Source organism: Xyrauchen texanus, chromosome 32 (genome assembly GCF_025860055.1).
Source record: "Xyrauchen texanus isolate HMW12.3.18 chromosome 32, RBS_HiC_50CHRs, whole genome shotgun sequence".
Taxonomy (NCBI): Eukaryota; Metazoa; Chordata; class Actinopteri; order Cypriniformes; family Catostomidae; genus Xyrauchen; species Xyrauchen texanus.
The window spans coordinates 12,063,714-12,082,204 of NC_068307.1; the positions used below are offsets into that span (position 1 = coordinate 12,063,714).

An 18,491-nucleotide genomic window follows, 5' to 3' on the forward strand; every position below is an offset into this window, starting at 1 on the left:
AGTAACCAATGCCATTGTAGAAATTCACTATTCACATTCAGCCATGCAAAGTGTCCAAAAACAGGGCAATTACAGAGATTATAGCGAGTTATCTTTGGCTGGTCATGTGATTCTAACATGGCAGCCCCTATGAGGGGACCCTCTCCATGTAGAATAAAACAGCCTTTATAAGGTTATTGATATGACTTCATCTTATGTGAGTGGTGATGATTTTATTCATATGTTTTTAATATTTTTAATGTTTACTCAGTAAAGTTACTGAGTGCATATTACACAACAAACAGAAATGAACAACAACAACAACAACAACAATAGCATAAACAAATTCAGTAAACAGTAAAACAATACGTCTATAACATAATTTCATAATTCATTTGTGCTACAATGCATGCTGAGAGATCGCAAAACAGCAACATTGCTCAATATGAAACTTCTTGTTCAGACACACATTATTAAGATAACTGGGATAACATTTGCAGAAATATTGTTTGCATTTATACAATTGGCATATGCATTTATCTAAAGACTTAGTGCATTCAAGGTATACATTTTATATATTTTTTTTATATTGTATATTCAAAGTAATTAACATTTCTTAGTATCTGTGACTTGAAAAGACTGTATGCTGGATAAAATGTAATTGCACTTTATAAAATGAAGAATTGACTAATATGTGGCCTATGAATCTGTCATAACCTGCCCTTACACATAGTACACAATCATCTTTTTCATCTGACATACTTTCATGTTATCATATCATAGAACAAACTATAAAGTTCACACCCGTCCGACATATGCATGACTTATTGCAAGTCATCCTCAAGGGCCTGTTTGCTATTTTGTGCTGCAAAACTCTTAAAAATAGTAGTATGTGCGTGTGTATAGATGAAGTCTGCTGATCTTAAATGGCGAGATGTGATGCAGTAGGGTGTTAACTGCCAAGGCTGCGGTTTTGAACAGCAAACAAGAAAGAAAGAGAGAGAGAGAGAGAGAGAGAGAGAGAGAGAGAGAGAGAGAGAGAGAGAGAGAGAGAGATGAAGGAAAATGCCAGAGGGGGAGGGATACTTCATTATAGACCCATTCGTCTTCCCGGTGACTGTGGCCGCACCTTCCCTTTATTGCCTCATTCTTTTTATAAGTTCCTCTTTTTCTTCCAGAGGCCTGCTGACTCCAACTCTAAATCGTAATCTTTTTGGTTTACTCCAACTGTGTTTCTACTTCACGTTTTCTTTCTAACTGCAACCCCAGACCCGTATCCTGTTTCCAGGTTGACTCTGGATCAGTATTGCAAGTTCAAAAGGAGCTCTTCTACATAGTGTACACCACCTGTTCACCAAATATCATGAGCATTTTCTACCTGGATCAGCTAGACAGGCCTCTCAGGGTGAGACACAGGTAGGTATTAAAAATAATATAAAAATCAAACATTTACCAAATCTACCAAAAAAAAAAAAGTTTTTTGTCTTGTTTTCCAGTCAAATATATTTTGTTCTTAAACAACAAGATGATGCGGTAAGTTGGATTTTGTTTCCGAGAGTTCCAGTACCTCAGGTTCGGCCACATTATGCCGACTCACTGACAAGCGCCATCTCTCCTCAGACATTTTTACATCAGCTTAAATCTGTTTACCTTCCCTTGTGGTGCGACTGGAAGCGTGTTGTGTCAACAGCATGGGAGACTTGGGTTGGATCCCGCAATGAAACCAGGAAGTAATCACTCAGTAAGAAAAGTGTAGGATACATTTTCATCAGATGTTGATTCTCCTGTAGCTCGGCTGGTATAAAATGGTGGTTTAAAGTGCAAAAATTGTGTGTTTGAATCTCAGAGTGTCTGCCAAACGTATATGGTAATATTTCCTTGTTTTTAGTTACTTCGTTGTTTTAACTCATTTGTAACCTGTCTTGCTAACTTTTGCCATTGGAATTGTGGAGAATGCTTTATTTGCAGTAAACTCTCGCTCAGTTGAGTCTTTGTCGACAATGGTCTCTCGACTGGCTGGTTGTATTCCCTATCAGGTGAATCTCTGGTTCATATAATCAGTGAATGAATCAACAAAGGCTACAACCTCTGAATTATTGTATAGCTGCAGCTAGGATTATAATAGGGTTTTATTTTTTGTTTTCATCATAAAAAACAGCTCTCTCTAGAAATGAACACATATAGAGTCTATACTTCCAGGAGGAGGAGAAAGTCTTTGGCTTTTATGTTAACTGAGTCACAGCCTTGGCAATCATGTCAAAGCATTCTGAGATAAAAATAAATCTTTTCAAATCTCAAATATACAGTGAGGCTGCATGAATCACCACATTCAATTAGTTGTCATCAATAACAAAAAGTGCCACTTGGCTCCATGTAAGTCACTGACCTTTACACTTTTCAATATAAATCACTGCAACAATTAAATGCACAATATTCAGAAAACAAGCCTCCCAAAGTTAAAGCTGTAGTTCGCCAGCCTTTTCCACTTAGCCTCTCACGGTCTGCCAGTCTCAGTGGTATCACATGCCATGCCAGACATTTATATTACCGCTAGCGGCTATGAACCTTACTGTCTGAACTCAGTGACAGCTGAAAAATTATTTTCCAAGCACCAAGAGTGTAATGTTCACAAAGTATCCACAAGAAAGAGAAGAGCAATGGTGAGATAGCTGATCCTAAATGGGTAATATTACAGAATTTAGTTATTGTCAATGAAGACACGTCCGTCTCATTCACTAAACGTCTGATGCATAGTCATAGGCTGGATAGTATATCTTAAATCTCTTAAAATCTCTTAAAAGCTCTAAAGTGATTGGCTAACTTTACGCAACTTCCAGGAGTAAGGGAACACAAGAGTTTTTATCAGTCCATCTTGAAACTTTGCCATTTTTACAAGGTACCACATTGATACAATAAGTGCTTTTGAGAGTGAAATAATCACAAGTTTGCCAGGTTAGTGGCATAAAATCTTTTAAAAGATATTCTGAGTTTTGTTTGAGGCATTTAATAGCTAGTAAACTACAGTATCCAAAACTGTATATTCTGCTTTGTTTTCTTATGAGAGTGTTGTCTATGAGATTGTCTGTACTTATTTTCAGTACTTTCCATGTGTTTTCTGCACAATCACTCGTGGAGACTGCCGAGCCATTACTCAGTCACATGTTCTCTTTCTGTCTAAATGGGTGATTCTTGGCCAGAATAAGCTGCTATGTGGACCAGAACTTTTGCCATTTAATTAAATGTCTTGCTACATGAGACCATCCCAGGACAGTGCTGTAGTTTATGTGCATCATATGAAAAATCGGCCACCACATATGCCCGCACACAGCAGATATTAGACATGCCTTTGGAGTTGGTTCACTTTAACTTGACAGATGACATATGACATGCAAGCATAAACACGTGACCTTTGGCTGCCTAGCATTTGACTTTAGTGGTTATGTCAGTGTCTGGGAGATGATCTATGATCCCAATTAGTCTGTGCCATCAATAATCACAGAGGGCTCCATGCTAAGTGAATCAAACCGCAATGGCTGCTAGAAGCCATCTTTTAAACGTATTTGCTCTGCCTGGATCAGCCTTAAAAGCTTTCATGCTGCAAAAACTCTCCAAACTCATGGGCATGTATTTGTGGGTGTGTTTCCCCAAAATCCCTGACAATTTGTCCCATTTTAACATCAAGGACTGTGGGCCAAAAAGTGACCACAGTAAAAGCACATTAACAGAGTTAATCCTATAACTCAGCGTAGCATGACAACATTTAATTAAGTCAAACAGCTCTGATTGAAGCTCATATAGTTAAACCCAACAACGAGTTTCTCACGGTTCATGAGTCTGTGATACATGTGAACAGCCCTTCCCAGATGCTCTTTCCTGGTTTGGTGGCATGTGTGTTTTAAGCACAGTAGAATGGTCAGTTAAATCCAGTGTGTTGAACAAAGATGATCAGTGATCCAATGCAACTAAATTACTTGACTAATAGGGATTAGATGGCTGAAAAATTAAAGAAGGAAGCTGTCAATCACAAAAGCAATCACTTTTATTCTCTCTTTTGGTCTTTCTTACAGTCTGTCATCACCTTTTATTATTCTACCTCTTAATTTTGGTGACCCTCCCTCTCTCTGTGTGTCTCTGCCTCTTAGTTTTCTCTTTGGCATTTCCCTTATCTCTCCCTCACTCTTGGTCGATGGACAGAACACTTGTGTTTGACTGACAGCTCCTCAGAATAGCAGCTCCCTGGCCAGGAGGTGTTAGTAGGCAGGCGGTGGGAGTGGGGTTTGTTTGGCACCCTACCTCTGTCTTACAGGATGGGGGAAGAGGGGTGAATGGAAGGTACTGTGATCCACATTTGTTCCTTTTTTATACAACAACTCTATCTTGCCTGAAGAAGCATGTTGTGCTCTTACATCGCTTGAAGGAAAAAATTACGAGCAATCTTTTTTTTTCTCAGTATAAATGTAGCCACAGTAAACAAACTATAAAAACACTGATTAATGCTACATAGTCAAGAACAATACTGGATATGTATGGCCTTCGCCCTACTTGTCCTACAGCAAAAACATTATATTTGCTTCAAGGTGATGTAATTTCTTTATGTTAAATACTTTCTCCTATCCCAGTTTAGAGTCAACTATAAGTAATTCGTTGATGGCATGAGTTTGGGGTGGAACTAAGTGTTTGATGAAACAATGGAAGACTGGGTGAGTTTGGGTAAACCTATTTGGAAACTATAAATTCTCCTTTATTCCCAGTAGGTGGCGAAATGCACAAAGAATGTGAATCACCAAAAACAAAAGAAGAAGAAAGTGAAAGAGGAGATTGATAGGAAAAAAAATACTTAAATATTGATAAGTTTCTCACTCACACCAATCATGTCACTTCTGAAGTTATAGATTTAAACACTGGAGTATTTTGGATTACTTTTATGCTGTTTTTATGTGCTTATTGGATCTTCAAAATGTTGGTACCCATTCACTTGCATTGTGAGGACCTACAGAGCTGAGATATTCTTCTAAAAATCCTCATTTGAGTTCAGCAGAAGAAAGAAAGTCATATGGAATGGCATGAGGGTGAGAAAATGATTAGCGATTTGAACACGCCATTTTGCCAAACCACTTGATCCTACACTTAGCATATGCTTGCACGAAAATATAAAAACTTCATGGCCATGTCCACTGACATTGTCTGAATGACATATTGCATGGTGCTGCGTTTAAAGCATAGTGCTCTTAATACAGGGCCCATTGTCTAAAAAATGTTGTGGTGCAGATGTCCATACAGCGCATGTTTACATAGAACAACAATTAAAAAACAGTCCAGAAGCACGCACAAGCATGTGTTAACAACCCCTAACTCGCCCTGTACTTGAAAAACTGTCTCAAAACATGACAGTTTGTCAGGTACCATTGGGCTCTGATAAGGTTGAAGAATTATATTTCACCTGTAGAATAACCTAATAGTGATGACGAATGTAGAAAAAGTAGTCCCGCCATACAGGTAATAAAGCCAATCACCTTTTGGATCCAGACATGGCCTGTCAGTAAACTCGAGAACACACATGTGCATAAGCTGGACCAGCCTGAAAATGTGCACATTTGTAGCATGATCTGAGCAAAAGAATCACAATTTATGATACCACTTTTGTTAAATTTACTGCTGAGTAGAAATATGCTATGTGATTGTAATCTTTGCCAACCTTTTTAGAGATTTCGGTCTTTCTCCATTTAGTAGATAGGAGCAGTACTTTAATGCTACTTCTATCCAAAGAAAAAAGTTCCAAAGATCCAAAAGATGGCCGCCAAGTGGACTGACTTGCCTTAAAAGGTACTTTACTTTAACATTGCAAGCCAGGTTTGTAACCCTTTTTTAAAGAGGCTTTACAAATTGTGTGTTTATGTATGCATGAGGTATTAAAGAGGGCCAATATGGATCATTGGTGCATGTCTAGTATGAATGCCATCTGGGTGGTGAACTCGGATCTCCTGCTTGCTTTGCTTTGATTGGCTATGACTATGAGACCAGGAAATAGAGAGAGCAGCTCTCAATTGGGGAAATCTGGGTAAACTGAGCGGATGATGTTTAGGGGGCACCCGCATGCCCGAGATCAATGGTGGCATTCACAGCCTTCCACGTAGACTGCACAAAGGTAGACTAAGAGCATGTTTTTTGTCCCTGACTCTCCACCTCTCAATATGCCTTTTGTCTTATCTACACCCCATAGACACTTCACTTCTACTGTCTCCATATTTATCTTCAGTCCACAGTGTGTTCACTAATAATGTTAGCACCATGGACACCAAGGACAGAGATGTAAAAAGAGCAAGAGGGAAAGAATAGAGATAAAAAGATAAAAATAAACAAGTGTGAGACACAGTAGGATGAGGCTTATTAATCTGATGAGTAATTTATTATATTACATATAGGGCTGAAAAGATTAATCAACATTATTTACAATGTTGACAATAAACAATTGTCGAAATTTTTTTTGTTGTTGCCCCAGAGCCAGCGCCTGAAGCCTCGACCACCCCAGGGCCAGTGTCTGACGCCTCGACTGCCCCAGAGCCGGCGCCTGAAGCCTCGGCGGTCCCAGAGCCTTCGCCTGAATCCTCGCCTGAAACCTCGACCGTCCCAGAGCCAGTTCATGAAGCCTCGACCATCCCAGAGCCAGAGCCAGCGCCTGAAGCCTCGACTGCCCCAGAGCCAGCGCCTGAAGCCTCGACTGCCCCAGAGCCAGCGCCTGAAGCCTCAACTGCCCCAGAGCCAGCTCCTGAATCCTCGCCTGAAACCTCGACCATCCCAGAACCAGCGCCTGAAGCCTTGCCTGAAGCCTCGACCATACCAGAGCCAGTGCCAGAAGCCTCGACCACCCCAGAGCCAGCGCCTGAAGCCTCGACCGCCCCAGAGCCAGTGCCTGAAGCCTCGACTGCCCCAAGGCCAGCGCATGAAGCCTCGGCCGCCCCAGAGCCAGCGCCTGAAGCCTCGGCTGCCCCAGAGCCATGGCCTGAAGCCTCGGGCACCCCAGAGCCAGCACCTGAAACTCGGCCACCCCAGAACCAGAACCAGTGCCTGAAGCCTCGGCTGCCCCAGAGCCAGCACCTGAAGCCTCGGCCATCCCAGTGCTAGCGTCCTCAGCCACGGAGGCCATTTCCACAGCAGTGCTCCCGGCTGTCTGGAAGAGGAAGAACTGCTCTCCAGTTGCAGCCTGCACTCCTGGCCACGGAGGCCATTACCCAGTTGCTGCCAGTGCTCCCAGCAACTGAGGCCATTCCCCAGATGCTGCAAGTTCTCCAGGCCACAGAGGACGTTCCCCAGTCACTGTCATTGCTCCCGCCATGTAGTCCATTCCCCAGTCACTGCCAGCTCTCCTAGCCATGAGCTTGTCCAGTCCCATGAGGTTGTCGACGAGCCTGTCCAGTTCCCTGAGGCTGTTGATGAGCCTGTCCAGTCTGCTGACCCCTGTCCAGCAACAGTCGCCCAAGTCTGCTGATCTCTGTCCAGCAACTCCACCTTCTGAGTCTACACCTCCTGTGGCTCTGCCCCCTTAGCCCTTGCCTCCTGTAGCTCCGCCCACCGAGTCTCTGTTTTCTAAGAACTAGGGGGGGGGGTCACAAGAAGGGTAAAGACATTCAGTTTGAAGATTGGTTTTGGTTTTTGTTGTGTCTCTGTTCTCTGTTTCACTTGATTGATCACAGCTATGTCTGGTTAACCTTATTAGTTCTTGTGTATATATTGCTTTCTTAATCTTTGTCAGTTTTAAAATGTTGATGGATATAATGTTTTTTTCTGTTGTCATGTTTTGAGATCAATTTCAGTTTTATCTGCACATAGATCCTCATCTCACCTCTTTCCTGCACATGTCACATGCATAAAGTATACATTTCTTGTCTATTTTATGTCTAATCAAAGGAATATGCCAGTTCAATACATTTATACATTTGGCAGACAGTGCATTCAAGGTATACATTTTTTTTTATCAATTCCCCTGGGAATCAAACCCATTATCTTGGTGTGACTAGTGCCATGATCTACCAGTTGAGCTACAGGAACAAGTTAAGCTCCATCAACAGCATGTGTGACATATTGTTCATTACCACAAAATATAATTCCTCTTGTCCATCCATTTCTTTCAAAAAATAAAAGGCAAAAATCTAGGTTACAGTAAGGCACTTACAATAGAAGTGAATGGGTCCAATCCGTAAGCATTAAAATTCTCACTGATTCAAAAGTATAGCTACAAGATGTAAACAATATGTGTGTTAACATGATTTAGTGTGATAAAATCACTTACAATGTTATAGCAATGTTGCAATGACAATGTAACACCATAAACACTAAAACCCTAAAATAACGAAAGCAACGATTTCAACAACTTAACATGTCAAATAATACAATATTTAGCATTAGTTTTATATAAACATTATAAACATTAGTTTTAAGAATTAATGTAAGTGCTTTTATAAAATTACAAGCTTCACATTTCTGCCTTTAAACCCACCAAACATTGGTACTCGAGTATTCCAGAGACCCATATAATATTACACGGTTCTCTAAAACACTCAATTGTAATTGGTCAATGGTGACATCTAGCGGTCTGTTAAGTACCAACTGCATTAATGGGGATTAAGACAAAGCAGACCATTCATCCGAGTATTGCAAGTCATCTTTCCTACTTCTCGGTTCACTGTGCGAACTCTACAAGCTAAAAAAATAATTTAAATCAAATAAATATTTATGTCCATTTATTTGGCAAATAGTCTTGTAATAAGCTGTATAATGAGCAGTCAGACCAACAGAACTCCGGAGGTGCACATCAGCTGTTCAGCAATATCTTTCTTCTTACATAATTACATAATTTCAATGCAAATTAATGTTTCAAATACATTTCTTTATTTACAGTATTTGGCAAGTTGTCGTGATAAGCTGGATCCTGATCACCATGTCTGGGTTTATTTTGTGATAACAACTGGCTGACTGTTCATTATCCATTACTTATTATCTCTGTAAGAGGGAACTAGATTGGAATATTGTGGGTGGCACAGTCAGAATGTATAAGTCTATGCTTATAGTGCATAAATGACAGTGACAGGAAAAACCACACAGGTTGTGTGCAAGATGCCATACGCGGTGTCACTTAAAATCTGTCCCTAATACAGTCAAGGCCACGATCCTTTACACGAGAGTGCCATAAACAAAGACAACAGCACGTCCTTGTGGAATGCACATTATTTACAGTCCTATCCAGATGCACAAAAGAGATAAACTCTCTCAACAGTAGACCATAACAAAATATACTGCCCTTATCCTGTCTCCACACATAAAATTGTACAGGCAACATGGACAGTGGCCCTGAACTTCAGAGCTCTTGCAACAAAGGCAATATACTGCACATAAATAGTAAGAAAGAGCAGAGTTTAAAAATAAAACAAGAGGCATGTCACACAGCTGTGGTATACTTTAAGATTTGTGTGTTGTCAGTCTGCTTAAATCTCAACAGCTGAGATGACAGTAGGGCTGTGGATTTCTTTAGCTCTTTCCTTTTGAGTCTTTGCCCTCTTTTTCCAACCAAAATCAGTCTGTTAATCATATGGGTTGCTTTCAAGATACATTTGCTTGCAATAATCATAACACAAAGACATTCTCATCAAACCAAGATGTGACAAATAGAAAGATGAAAAGCAACTGAAAATGGACAGAGCTTGGACCAACAACAAAACAATTATCAAAAGTCTGTCAGGTCAGCAGCTTCATTGACAGGCATTGTCACGGAAATTAAGCGGAGAACAAAATGTGTCAGAAATTCACAAGAAAGACACAAAAAACAAACCAAAGATTGTGTAATTGGTACTTACCACTTCCTATCAAGAGCAAAAATTCTGAGGAGAGTTTAAATGTCACACACCTTCATGGGATAATCACTTCGGAATGATAGGCCTGAGTAAAAACCTCTCACTGCCTCTTTAACTGGAAAATGTGTGGAACATACGAGAGGAAGCATAGCCGAAATGGGAAAAGCAAGTGAAAGACAAATATGTAGAGCTAATTGTGGTGCCAGAGAGAGGAATAGTACTTTTCACTCCACATGCTCTGGCAGAGCCATTAAAAAAGAGCTGATGGAATAGAGGTAGAAGGACAAGGAAGGAGAGGTTTAGACGAATACATGCAGATCAGTGCTGATAGAGGTAAGAGTTGGCAAGTCTATTTCCTCAGACTAAAACTGCCTTTCATCACCCTCCACCCACTAAACTCTCTCCCAATGTCCCCCATCATGAGTCATCAATCTCTCTGCCAATCACAGCTCAGCAGTCCAACTGATTAAAATCAACTCTCAGCTGAAATGGAAAGAATTTGACCAAAAGCCAATTTGAAAACCAAGCATAATGCATTTTTGATGTCTATGTTAGGTCAAATAAGACACTTTGAAAACAGTTTCCTTAATCAGTATTTCTGTCTTGTTTTTCTGTAAAATATCTAAACATCCTTTAAAGCAAAATGATGATGTTAAAAGGAGTAATTCACCCAACAAATAATATTCATTCATAATTTTACCCTCATGTCTTTCCAAACCCATATGACTTTTAATCATTTTTAATCAGCGGAACACAAAAGGAGATATTAGCAGAATGTTCACTTTCATTGTATGGATACAAAAATGCAGTAATGGTGAAGGAGGCTATGTTTTTGGAATGTCATGAGGGTGTCTAGAGCAAATAGTTTTCCTAAAAATTTGATGTCCACTTATGTGGACAGCGGGACTAAGTTGTGGAATTTTAAATAATATCAAGCTATAGAAAGTCAATTATTTTGTATCAAATTGTTTATTATGTTTCCAGGAGTGATGGTTAGTCATGTTTTGAGACGTTACAGACATTACATCAGAAATTATCATAATTAATTCTGATTCAAATAATTGGCCAGCCCAGAAGCACAGCCAACCATGTTAACATAAAATTATACATTATAAATTCTGAATCTTTGTACTGTTTACCATTGTTCCAAGTCTGCCAAACATGTTGAGTGGTTTCATCTGCAACCTTTGGTCAGATTTTAGGAGTGAATGTACTTAGCTGTATAGAGAGCTACAGGATGCTCCCTTGCTCCCTAATTAGTGAATGACTTAACCTCCAGTGTGCTGTTAGCCTGCACTGGTCTCAGAACAGTTCTAAATGCACCTTGTTTCCATCCTAACACCATATAAAGCCTCTGAAAGCAACATTTTTCAGCTTTTGGATGAACCCATTAATTCTCAATTTGATAATGCACAGTAAAAATAGGATTTCCAAGGGAAAAAATGCGCTAATACACTTTAATGTACGTTGTGTTAAGCAGCATGGCGTTTTGCGACAAATCGCTCAAATTTAAAAAATTGCATATCAGATGAAACTAGAGATTCTAATCTCTTGAATCAAACAGGTTTCAATGTAAAAGTGCAATTAGGTTCTTACAAGATGTAGTTTTGTTGGTGTTTCTCCCAAAGACAAACTCCGCTGTGGTCGGCGCAATGTTGTTTGTCACATGTGAACAAAGCTGTGCGTCGAAAGTTTAACCCTTTTCTGAGAGCACAGAGTCTCCTGAACTAAGATCAGTCAGTTTAAATGAATTTAAATTATGGGTTGCATATAGCGAAGCCAAAATACAACGTCCGTGCAGGAGTATGCAGGGTCGCTCGAGGTTATATGGATTACTTTTATGCTGCCTTTATGTGCTTTTTGGAGCTTCAAACTTTTTATCACCATGTACATGCATTTTGTGGACAGACAAAGCTGAGATATTCTTCTAAAAACCTTCATTTGTGTTCTGCAGATGATAGAAAATCATACACATCTGGGATGGCATGAGGTTTGAGTAAATTATGGGAGAATTTTAATTTTTGGGTGAACTGCTCCTTCACCACAAACTTGTTCACATAACAAAAATACCACAGGCACACATATATATGACTGTCCAAGCAGCATTCTAGTTCAATATTATCTCTAAATGTTTAAGAAGTTTGATACTATGCTAAGATTTGGAGCTGTAATTGTAATAAGCTGTGTAATTCCACAGCTGCCTGCACGACTCAGTAATGTAATTATACGTTAGCTCGGCACAAGGCATCCTGCTTTGAATGCCTCCATGAATGATATCTTTTTATATGCATTTAAATTGTGGCTGGTCAGATGATGTGAGATGGAGCACATAAATAAATAGCTGTGTTCTTCCAACGTTCAAACCGATGGTTGCATATTTCCACTAATTTGCATTTCGTGTGTAATTAGGTGTTTTTTATATGATCACAGTCTTTCTAGCGAATCAGTCCACTGTTGGCCATCTTTGGAATGCTTTGGAATGAAGACTATTTCCAGTCACATGCCAGTGCAGCTCCTATCTACTTGAATGGAGAAAGACCAAAATCGATTTAGTCTTTATCTCATATTACGCTAAAAAAGCAATTTTCACGGCTTGTATAGCTAATGCGCATGCATGTTCTAGAGATGATTGACAGGTGATCTAAAAGTTGACTGGCTCTTAAAAAAAGACGAGACTTCCTTTCTACACCCGTTGACTGTTGGGCACATAGAGCTCTTTGTTTGAGCGTTCCAATTTCTCTCATTCATTTTAATAGAAGTGGCCCATCTCTGCTAAATATCTCTGGGGAAACATATTGAGTATTCATGATATTTTTGTGATTATTTTGCTGGCGATGTAAAGTTTAAGCAATATCGTGCACATTGCAATGATTTTGATGCACTTTTTGTTTGGCAATTATGACTGGCATTAGACTTTTGCAATTATTCATTATAAGAGTATTAACACATATGTTTAATAGTGTTTCTGATTCAGACCAGAGGCAAAAACGTCACAACACTTATTACTGTTTATTGCAATGTATTGATATAGTTAAATATCCATCTTCCCTATGTTCATTTTCTCATATTAAACATTTTGAATCTACTTGGAACAATGGAAACACTGAAATTATGTGTCTTCTGAAAACAAAAATAACAATTTATAAGGCATTTAAGTGCTAATATGTCAGTATTTTTTGCTGTTATATCTAACAGTAGAATTTTCTATATTGTATTTGTCTGTATTTTCACCAGAGATGTACTATAGGATTCTGTAAGAATTCCTTGTATTAGGAAAAAACCTTTGCTGCTTTAATACATTTAATAAAAGGGAGGTAAAGGGAAAAAGAGGTTGAGAGAAAAGAATTCAAGTCTTTCCATTCGAGTTCCTGTGGACACGTTACATGTTCCATCCCACAACATCGCTAATTGATGTTATTAATCAGTAGGAGCGTCCCAAGAGGGAAAAAAATCAGAGGATTTGAGAGAAAGGAAGAGAAAAACAGAGAGAGCAGTTTAGACACTTAATGAATGAAACAGCTTGACCCAGTACTTAACAAATGCACTCACTATTCTTGTTTAAGAGGGAAAATTATTGGTCTCCCAAATTTTCTAAAAGGGGCAAAGAGAAAACAACATTCACACAGTAAAAGTCTTGACAAATTGGATTGTGAAATTTGAGAATGGGAAGGAAAAGTAATCAACAGAAAAAACCTTTTGGATGGTGGAAGGATAAAGGATGGTTAGACACTCATGTATCAAAATCAGTCCTCCTCTTAAATCAATACACACTCTCGTTTAGGAGAAAGCAAGAGATGAAGAGAAAAAACAGGAGAAGAAAAATAGAATATGATGCAAAAATGGCTCCATCACATGTTAAAGTCATCCCTTTTCTGCAGTGTTTTTTGGGTCAAATGGCTCCGACTTCATACCCATATTTTATAAGAACACGTGAGTGCCATGTCTCCTGCACAACATCAAGCCTGCTAAATCAACATGATCTCATGAGAATGAATCAGTTATTTACATTTAATTTATAATCAGTGAGATTCGTTAAATTTCATAACATTTATTTATTGCGGCTAACATTATAATATGTCATTTTAATGGTTTCATTCAGTCGTGTGTGATTTCTGCTGCCCTGTACAACGTTTTAAAGGATTACATTACTTTAACCGAGACTAAACTTTAAGTGTTAAAATGAATAAAATCTCTGTAACCGTTTCATCATTTATGTATTTATTAAGCATTTAATTTTAGTTTGCCATGGGACACGAAAGGAGTTTTCAGAATATGCTAAAAAGCTAAATAAACCACAAAAATACAATAAAACAATAATAAAATGAATCCATACATTTGTAAACTATAATCCAAATCTTCAGACTGCTTTCTGTGAAGAAGAGACCCAAATTAAAGCCTTTTATTCAATAATCTCCATCTCCACTCGCCACAGCGCCGTGTAACCATCAACACGCATTGGTTTCATTTTCAAAATTCAAAAATTGCCGTCTCAAGCATTACGACCAGCGGTTTTACATCAGTGATGTAGAATGCTCATTGGTTCTCAAGTGTCCCGTGACCGTTTGCGACATGCCGTATTCTGCGATGTATATGTTTGAATGAGATATGACAACGCTGTTATAGAGTGCATCAGGAGAAGATTTACAGTGATTAATAATTTAAATTCTACTCTCCACCTTACACACATCTATTGGATGCCGTCAGGGAGCACATAGTAGGGAGCACATAGTATGCAGCGCATCGCCCTTTCGACTACTTTTGTACTGAATATTGCCATTTTCTAAATAAATTATTGTGATTCAATTTATCTGGCAGTTACGTGTTTTATATGTGTAGCAGGGTGGAGGGCGGGGCCGGGTTGTGATTATACACACCGGTCCTTATCAGGCTAATTAAGCCTCCGAGAGGGATAAAGACCGACTGCGGAGGATGGTGAGGGAGAGAGAGATCATTTACGAACATGTCTGTCATGTGTGTTTGTGTCTTTTGTTTAAGTTCATCATTAAAATTGTATTTATATTGCCAAGCCGGTTCTCGCCGCCTCCTTTCCATTGGACTGCTTTACAATATGCTTCATAAATGGTTATGTTTAGACGTAGGTGTGGGATTAGTGGCTGTAAAATTTTTGTATAATGTGACAAAAATCTACTCCGAGCTCCTCATGGATGACTAAGCTCCTCACCCTATCTCTAAGGGAGAAGCCCGCCACCCTTCTGAGGAAGCCCATTTCGGCCGCTTTGCGTGGAAAGGAGTCAGTTGAGGTGGTTTGGGCATCTGGTAAGGATGCCCCCTGGCCGCCTCCCTAGGGAGGTGTTTCAGGCACGTCCAGCTGGGAGGAGGCCTCGGGGAAGACCCAGGACTAGGTGGAGAGATTACATCTCCACACTGGCCTGGGAACGCCTCGGGGTCCCCCAATCAGAGTTGGTTAATGTGGCTCGGGATAGGGAAGTTTGGGGCCCCCTGCTGGAGCAGCTGCCCCCGAGACCCGACTTCGGATAAGCGGTTGAAGATGGATGGAAGGATGGATGGTGACAAAAATCATTGCTACCGTACATTAATCTTGTTACATGTTTTTATACTGTTGAAATGTTGTTATGTTTAGAGGTTGGGGTAGGGTTAAGGGATATAAAATATCTATAAAACAGTAAAAATTTACAAATATATTTATAATTGATTAGTGTATTCAAATATAATGTATTTGTAATGGATTCGTCAATACTTTACATACATAAAAATAAATAATGCTTTCAAACGTCCATATTGTACATTTAGTGACTATCCAAACATACAACCATATGTTTAAATGCTACAAATATTAATGTACAAAGAGCTACATATATTAATGAGATCAGGCTGGCTACATAGACTAAACTAGCACATTGAGACACAACAATCTGTTGGCATTTAAAGGTGTGTGTGTGTGTGTGTGTGTGTGTGTGTGTGTGTGTGTGTGTGTCAATGTTAAAATACTTAAATCCTATCTCAGCTTTATTTGTAGGTTGATGTCCCCGAAAAGTGTCAATTCTGCGGCACTATCAAAACATTGCACTTTACATCTACTGGATGACTGCTAATGTGTATAAAAGCTACATTGTGTTAGATTCCATGAAATCCATTGGTCATGGGGTGATTAATCCAGTATTACAGAATGCTGCTTCAAAATTATCAACAACCAATAAGTGCTGACTGTCTTAAGCATGACTTCCATTTTAAAATGACAAGCTTTATTTAGGAATGACATTTTGAAAATTCCACTGTGATTGTGTTAATAGATTGGTTCAGGCAGCAGAACTAGGCTCAGTCCCAACACCCTCGCAACAACTTATGAAGACTGTGCTGGTGTGACTATAAGCCAAACTGAACTATGCATGAACTGAAAAACATCAAATTCTAATGCACGGTCTAAAAATTCCCTTATTTCATAATAGACTCTGGCATTGAATAATCCATGCTAGAAATTCAATTAATATTTTTCAAATTTGCAGAGTGGAATTTGAAAAAAGTCCAACAAAACTTTTATTCGTTTTGACTGTCATTAACTGTCATTTTATATGGTTCATATTTTCCATTCTGTGGCTTCCTCCAAGACATAATTGTAACCTTCAAGAATTCCAAAAAGAGGAGCAAATGCAGGGTACAATCATTACTGTGTGTTTAACTTGCCCATCACAGAACCTCAATTTAGGTCCCAAAAGGCACATCACAAGACACAAGCACTGGCCAGGTTTATTTGGTTATCTACTTTAGCTGCCAATCAAATGAACTGAGCAGAATGTTTAAGCAGCGAAGACGCAATGTGTATGTTAGTGTCACCAGTCAGCCTGGGGCGACAGATGTACTGGAGAAGACTTAAGCTTTTGATTAGACAGGATGACAGAATGAGACAATGAGAAACAGTTTGAGGTCACGACCTTTATATTTCCAGTCTCTAAAAAGGGATTGACGAGTCCTTTTCTTCTCACTCATCACTTATTTTCTCTTCAAAATGTATTTCTTTCCCTCTTATTCAGTGTGCAAATTCAGTCATTTTCAGGGCAAATGTCTTAATGCACCGCTAGCACATTTAGAAAACTGTCAACTATCTTAAAGACGTGTTAAACAAAACATTTTAGAGTGATACATTTATGATGTGTAATTAAAAGTAAATTAAACAATAACAGGACTTATAGAGCAGCCAACTGTGTATTGCAATGGTTACTCTGCAGACGGACGCCACTTCTGTTCATGAGCATATACACTCACCTAAAGGATTATTAGGAACACCATACTAATACTGTGTTTGACCCCCTTTCGCCTTCAGAACTGCCTTAATTCTACGTGGCATTGATTCAACAAGGTGCTGAAAGCATTCTTTAGAAATGTTGGCCCATATTGATAGGATAGCATCTTGCAGTTGATGGAGATTTGTGGGATGCACATCCAGGGCACGAAGCTCCCGTTCTACCAAATCCCAAAGATGCTCTATTGGGTTGAGATCTGGTGACTGTGGGGGCCATTTTAGTACAGTGAACTCATTGTCATGTTCAAGAAACCAATTTGAAATGATTCGAGCTTTGTGACATGGTGCATTATCCTGCTGGAAGTAGCCATCAGAGGATGGGTACATGGTGGCCATAAAGGGATGGACATGGTCAGAAACAATGCTCAGGTAGGCCGTGGCATTTAAACGATGCCCAATTGGCACTAAGGGGCCTAAAGTGTGCCAAGAAAACATCCCCCACACCATTACACCACCACCACCAGCCTGCACAGTGGTAACAAGGCATGATGGATCCATGTTCTCATTCTGTTTACACCAAATTCTGACTCTACCATCTGAATGTCTCAACAGAAATCGAGACTCATCAGACCAGGCAACATTTTTCCAGTCTTCAACTGTCCAATTTTGGTGCACTATTGCAAATTGTAGCCTCTTTTTCCTATTTGTAGTGGAGATGAGTGGTACCCGGTGGGGTCTTCTGCTGTTGTAGCCCATCCGCCTCAAGGTAGTGCGTGTTGTGGCTTCACAAATGCTTTGCTGCATACCTCGGTTGTAACGAGTGGTTATTTCAGGCAAAGTTGCTCTTCTATCAGCTTGAATCAATCGGCCCATTCTCCTCTGACCTCTAGCATCAACAAGGCATTTTCGCCCACAGGACTGCCGCATACTGGATGTTTTTCCCTTTTCACACCATTCTTTGTAAACCCTAGAAATGGTTGTGAGTGAAAATCCCAGTAACTGAGCAGATTGTGAAATACTCAGACCGGCCCGTCTGGCACCAACAACCATGCCACGCGCAAAATTGCTTAAATCACCTTTCTTTCCCATTCTGACATTCAGTTTGGAGTTCAGGAGATTGTCTTGACTAGGACCACACCCCTAAATGCATTGAAGCAACTGCCATTTGATTGGTTGATTAGATAATTGCATTAATGAGAAATTGAACAGGTGTTCCTAATAATCCTTTAGGTGAGTGTGTATATATATATATATATATATATATATATATATATATATATATATATATACTGTTCTTAGGGGTTAAATTGGGCTGGAATGGCATTCAGGCACCTCTGATTCAAAGATGAAAAAAAAAGTCAGCTGGTTTGTCAATCTGTTTGATCCGTTTAATACATTTTGTCAATTTAACCCCTGACTGTACTTATATGTTAAATGTCTTAATTACT

The 18,491-nt window shown here is 39.4% G+C and overlaps 2 protein-coding genes across 4 annotated transcripts in view; one reads left to right on the top strand and one right to left on the bottom strand.

Annotated features, from left to right (window-relative positions):
* The window catches only part of LOC127625622 (prickle-like protein 2), a 118,259-nt gene that overhangs the window by 52,452 nt on the left and 47,316 nt on the right, over positions 1-18,491 (bottom strand). The window lies entirely within an intron of this gene.
* LOC127625630 (probable serine/threonine-protein kinase samkC) lies at positions 1,167-7,742 on the top strand. Of its 2 annotated transcripts, XM_052100919.1 has the most exons (4): positions 1,167-1,395; positions 4,122-4,311; positions 4,599-4,679; positions 6,479-7,742. In XM_052100919.1, the coding sequence occupies exons 3-4, from the start codon at positions 4,668-4,670 to the stop codon at positions 7,046-7,048; spliced, it is 582 nt and encodes a 193-aa protein (XP_051956879.1). In that variant the 5' UTR covers positions 1,167-1,395; positions 4,122-4,311; positions 4,599-4,667; the 3' UTR covers positions 7,049-7,742. The 2 variants fall into 2 exon arrangements, with proteins under 2 accessions (XP_051956879.1, XP_051956880.1); XM_052100920.1 differs by lacking the exons at positions 1,167-1,395; positions 4,122-4,311; positions 4,599-4,679 and adding an exon at positions 4,944-5,048.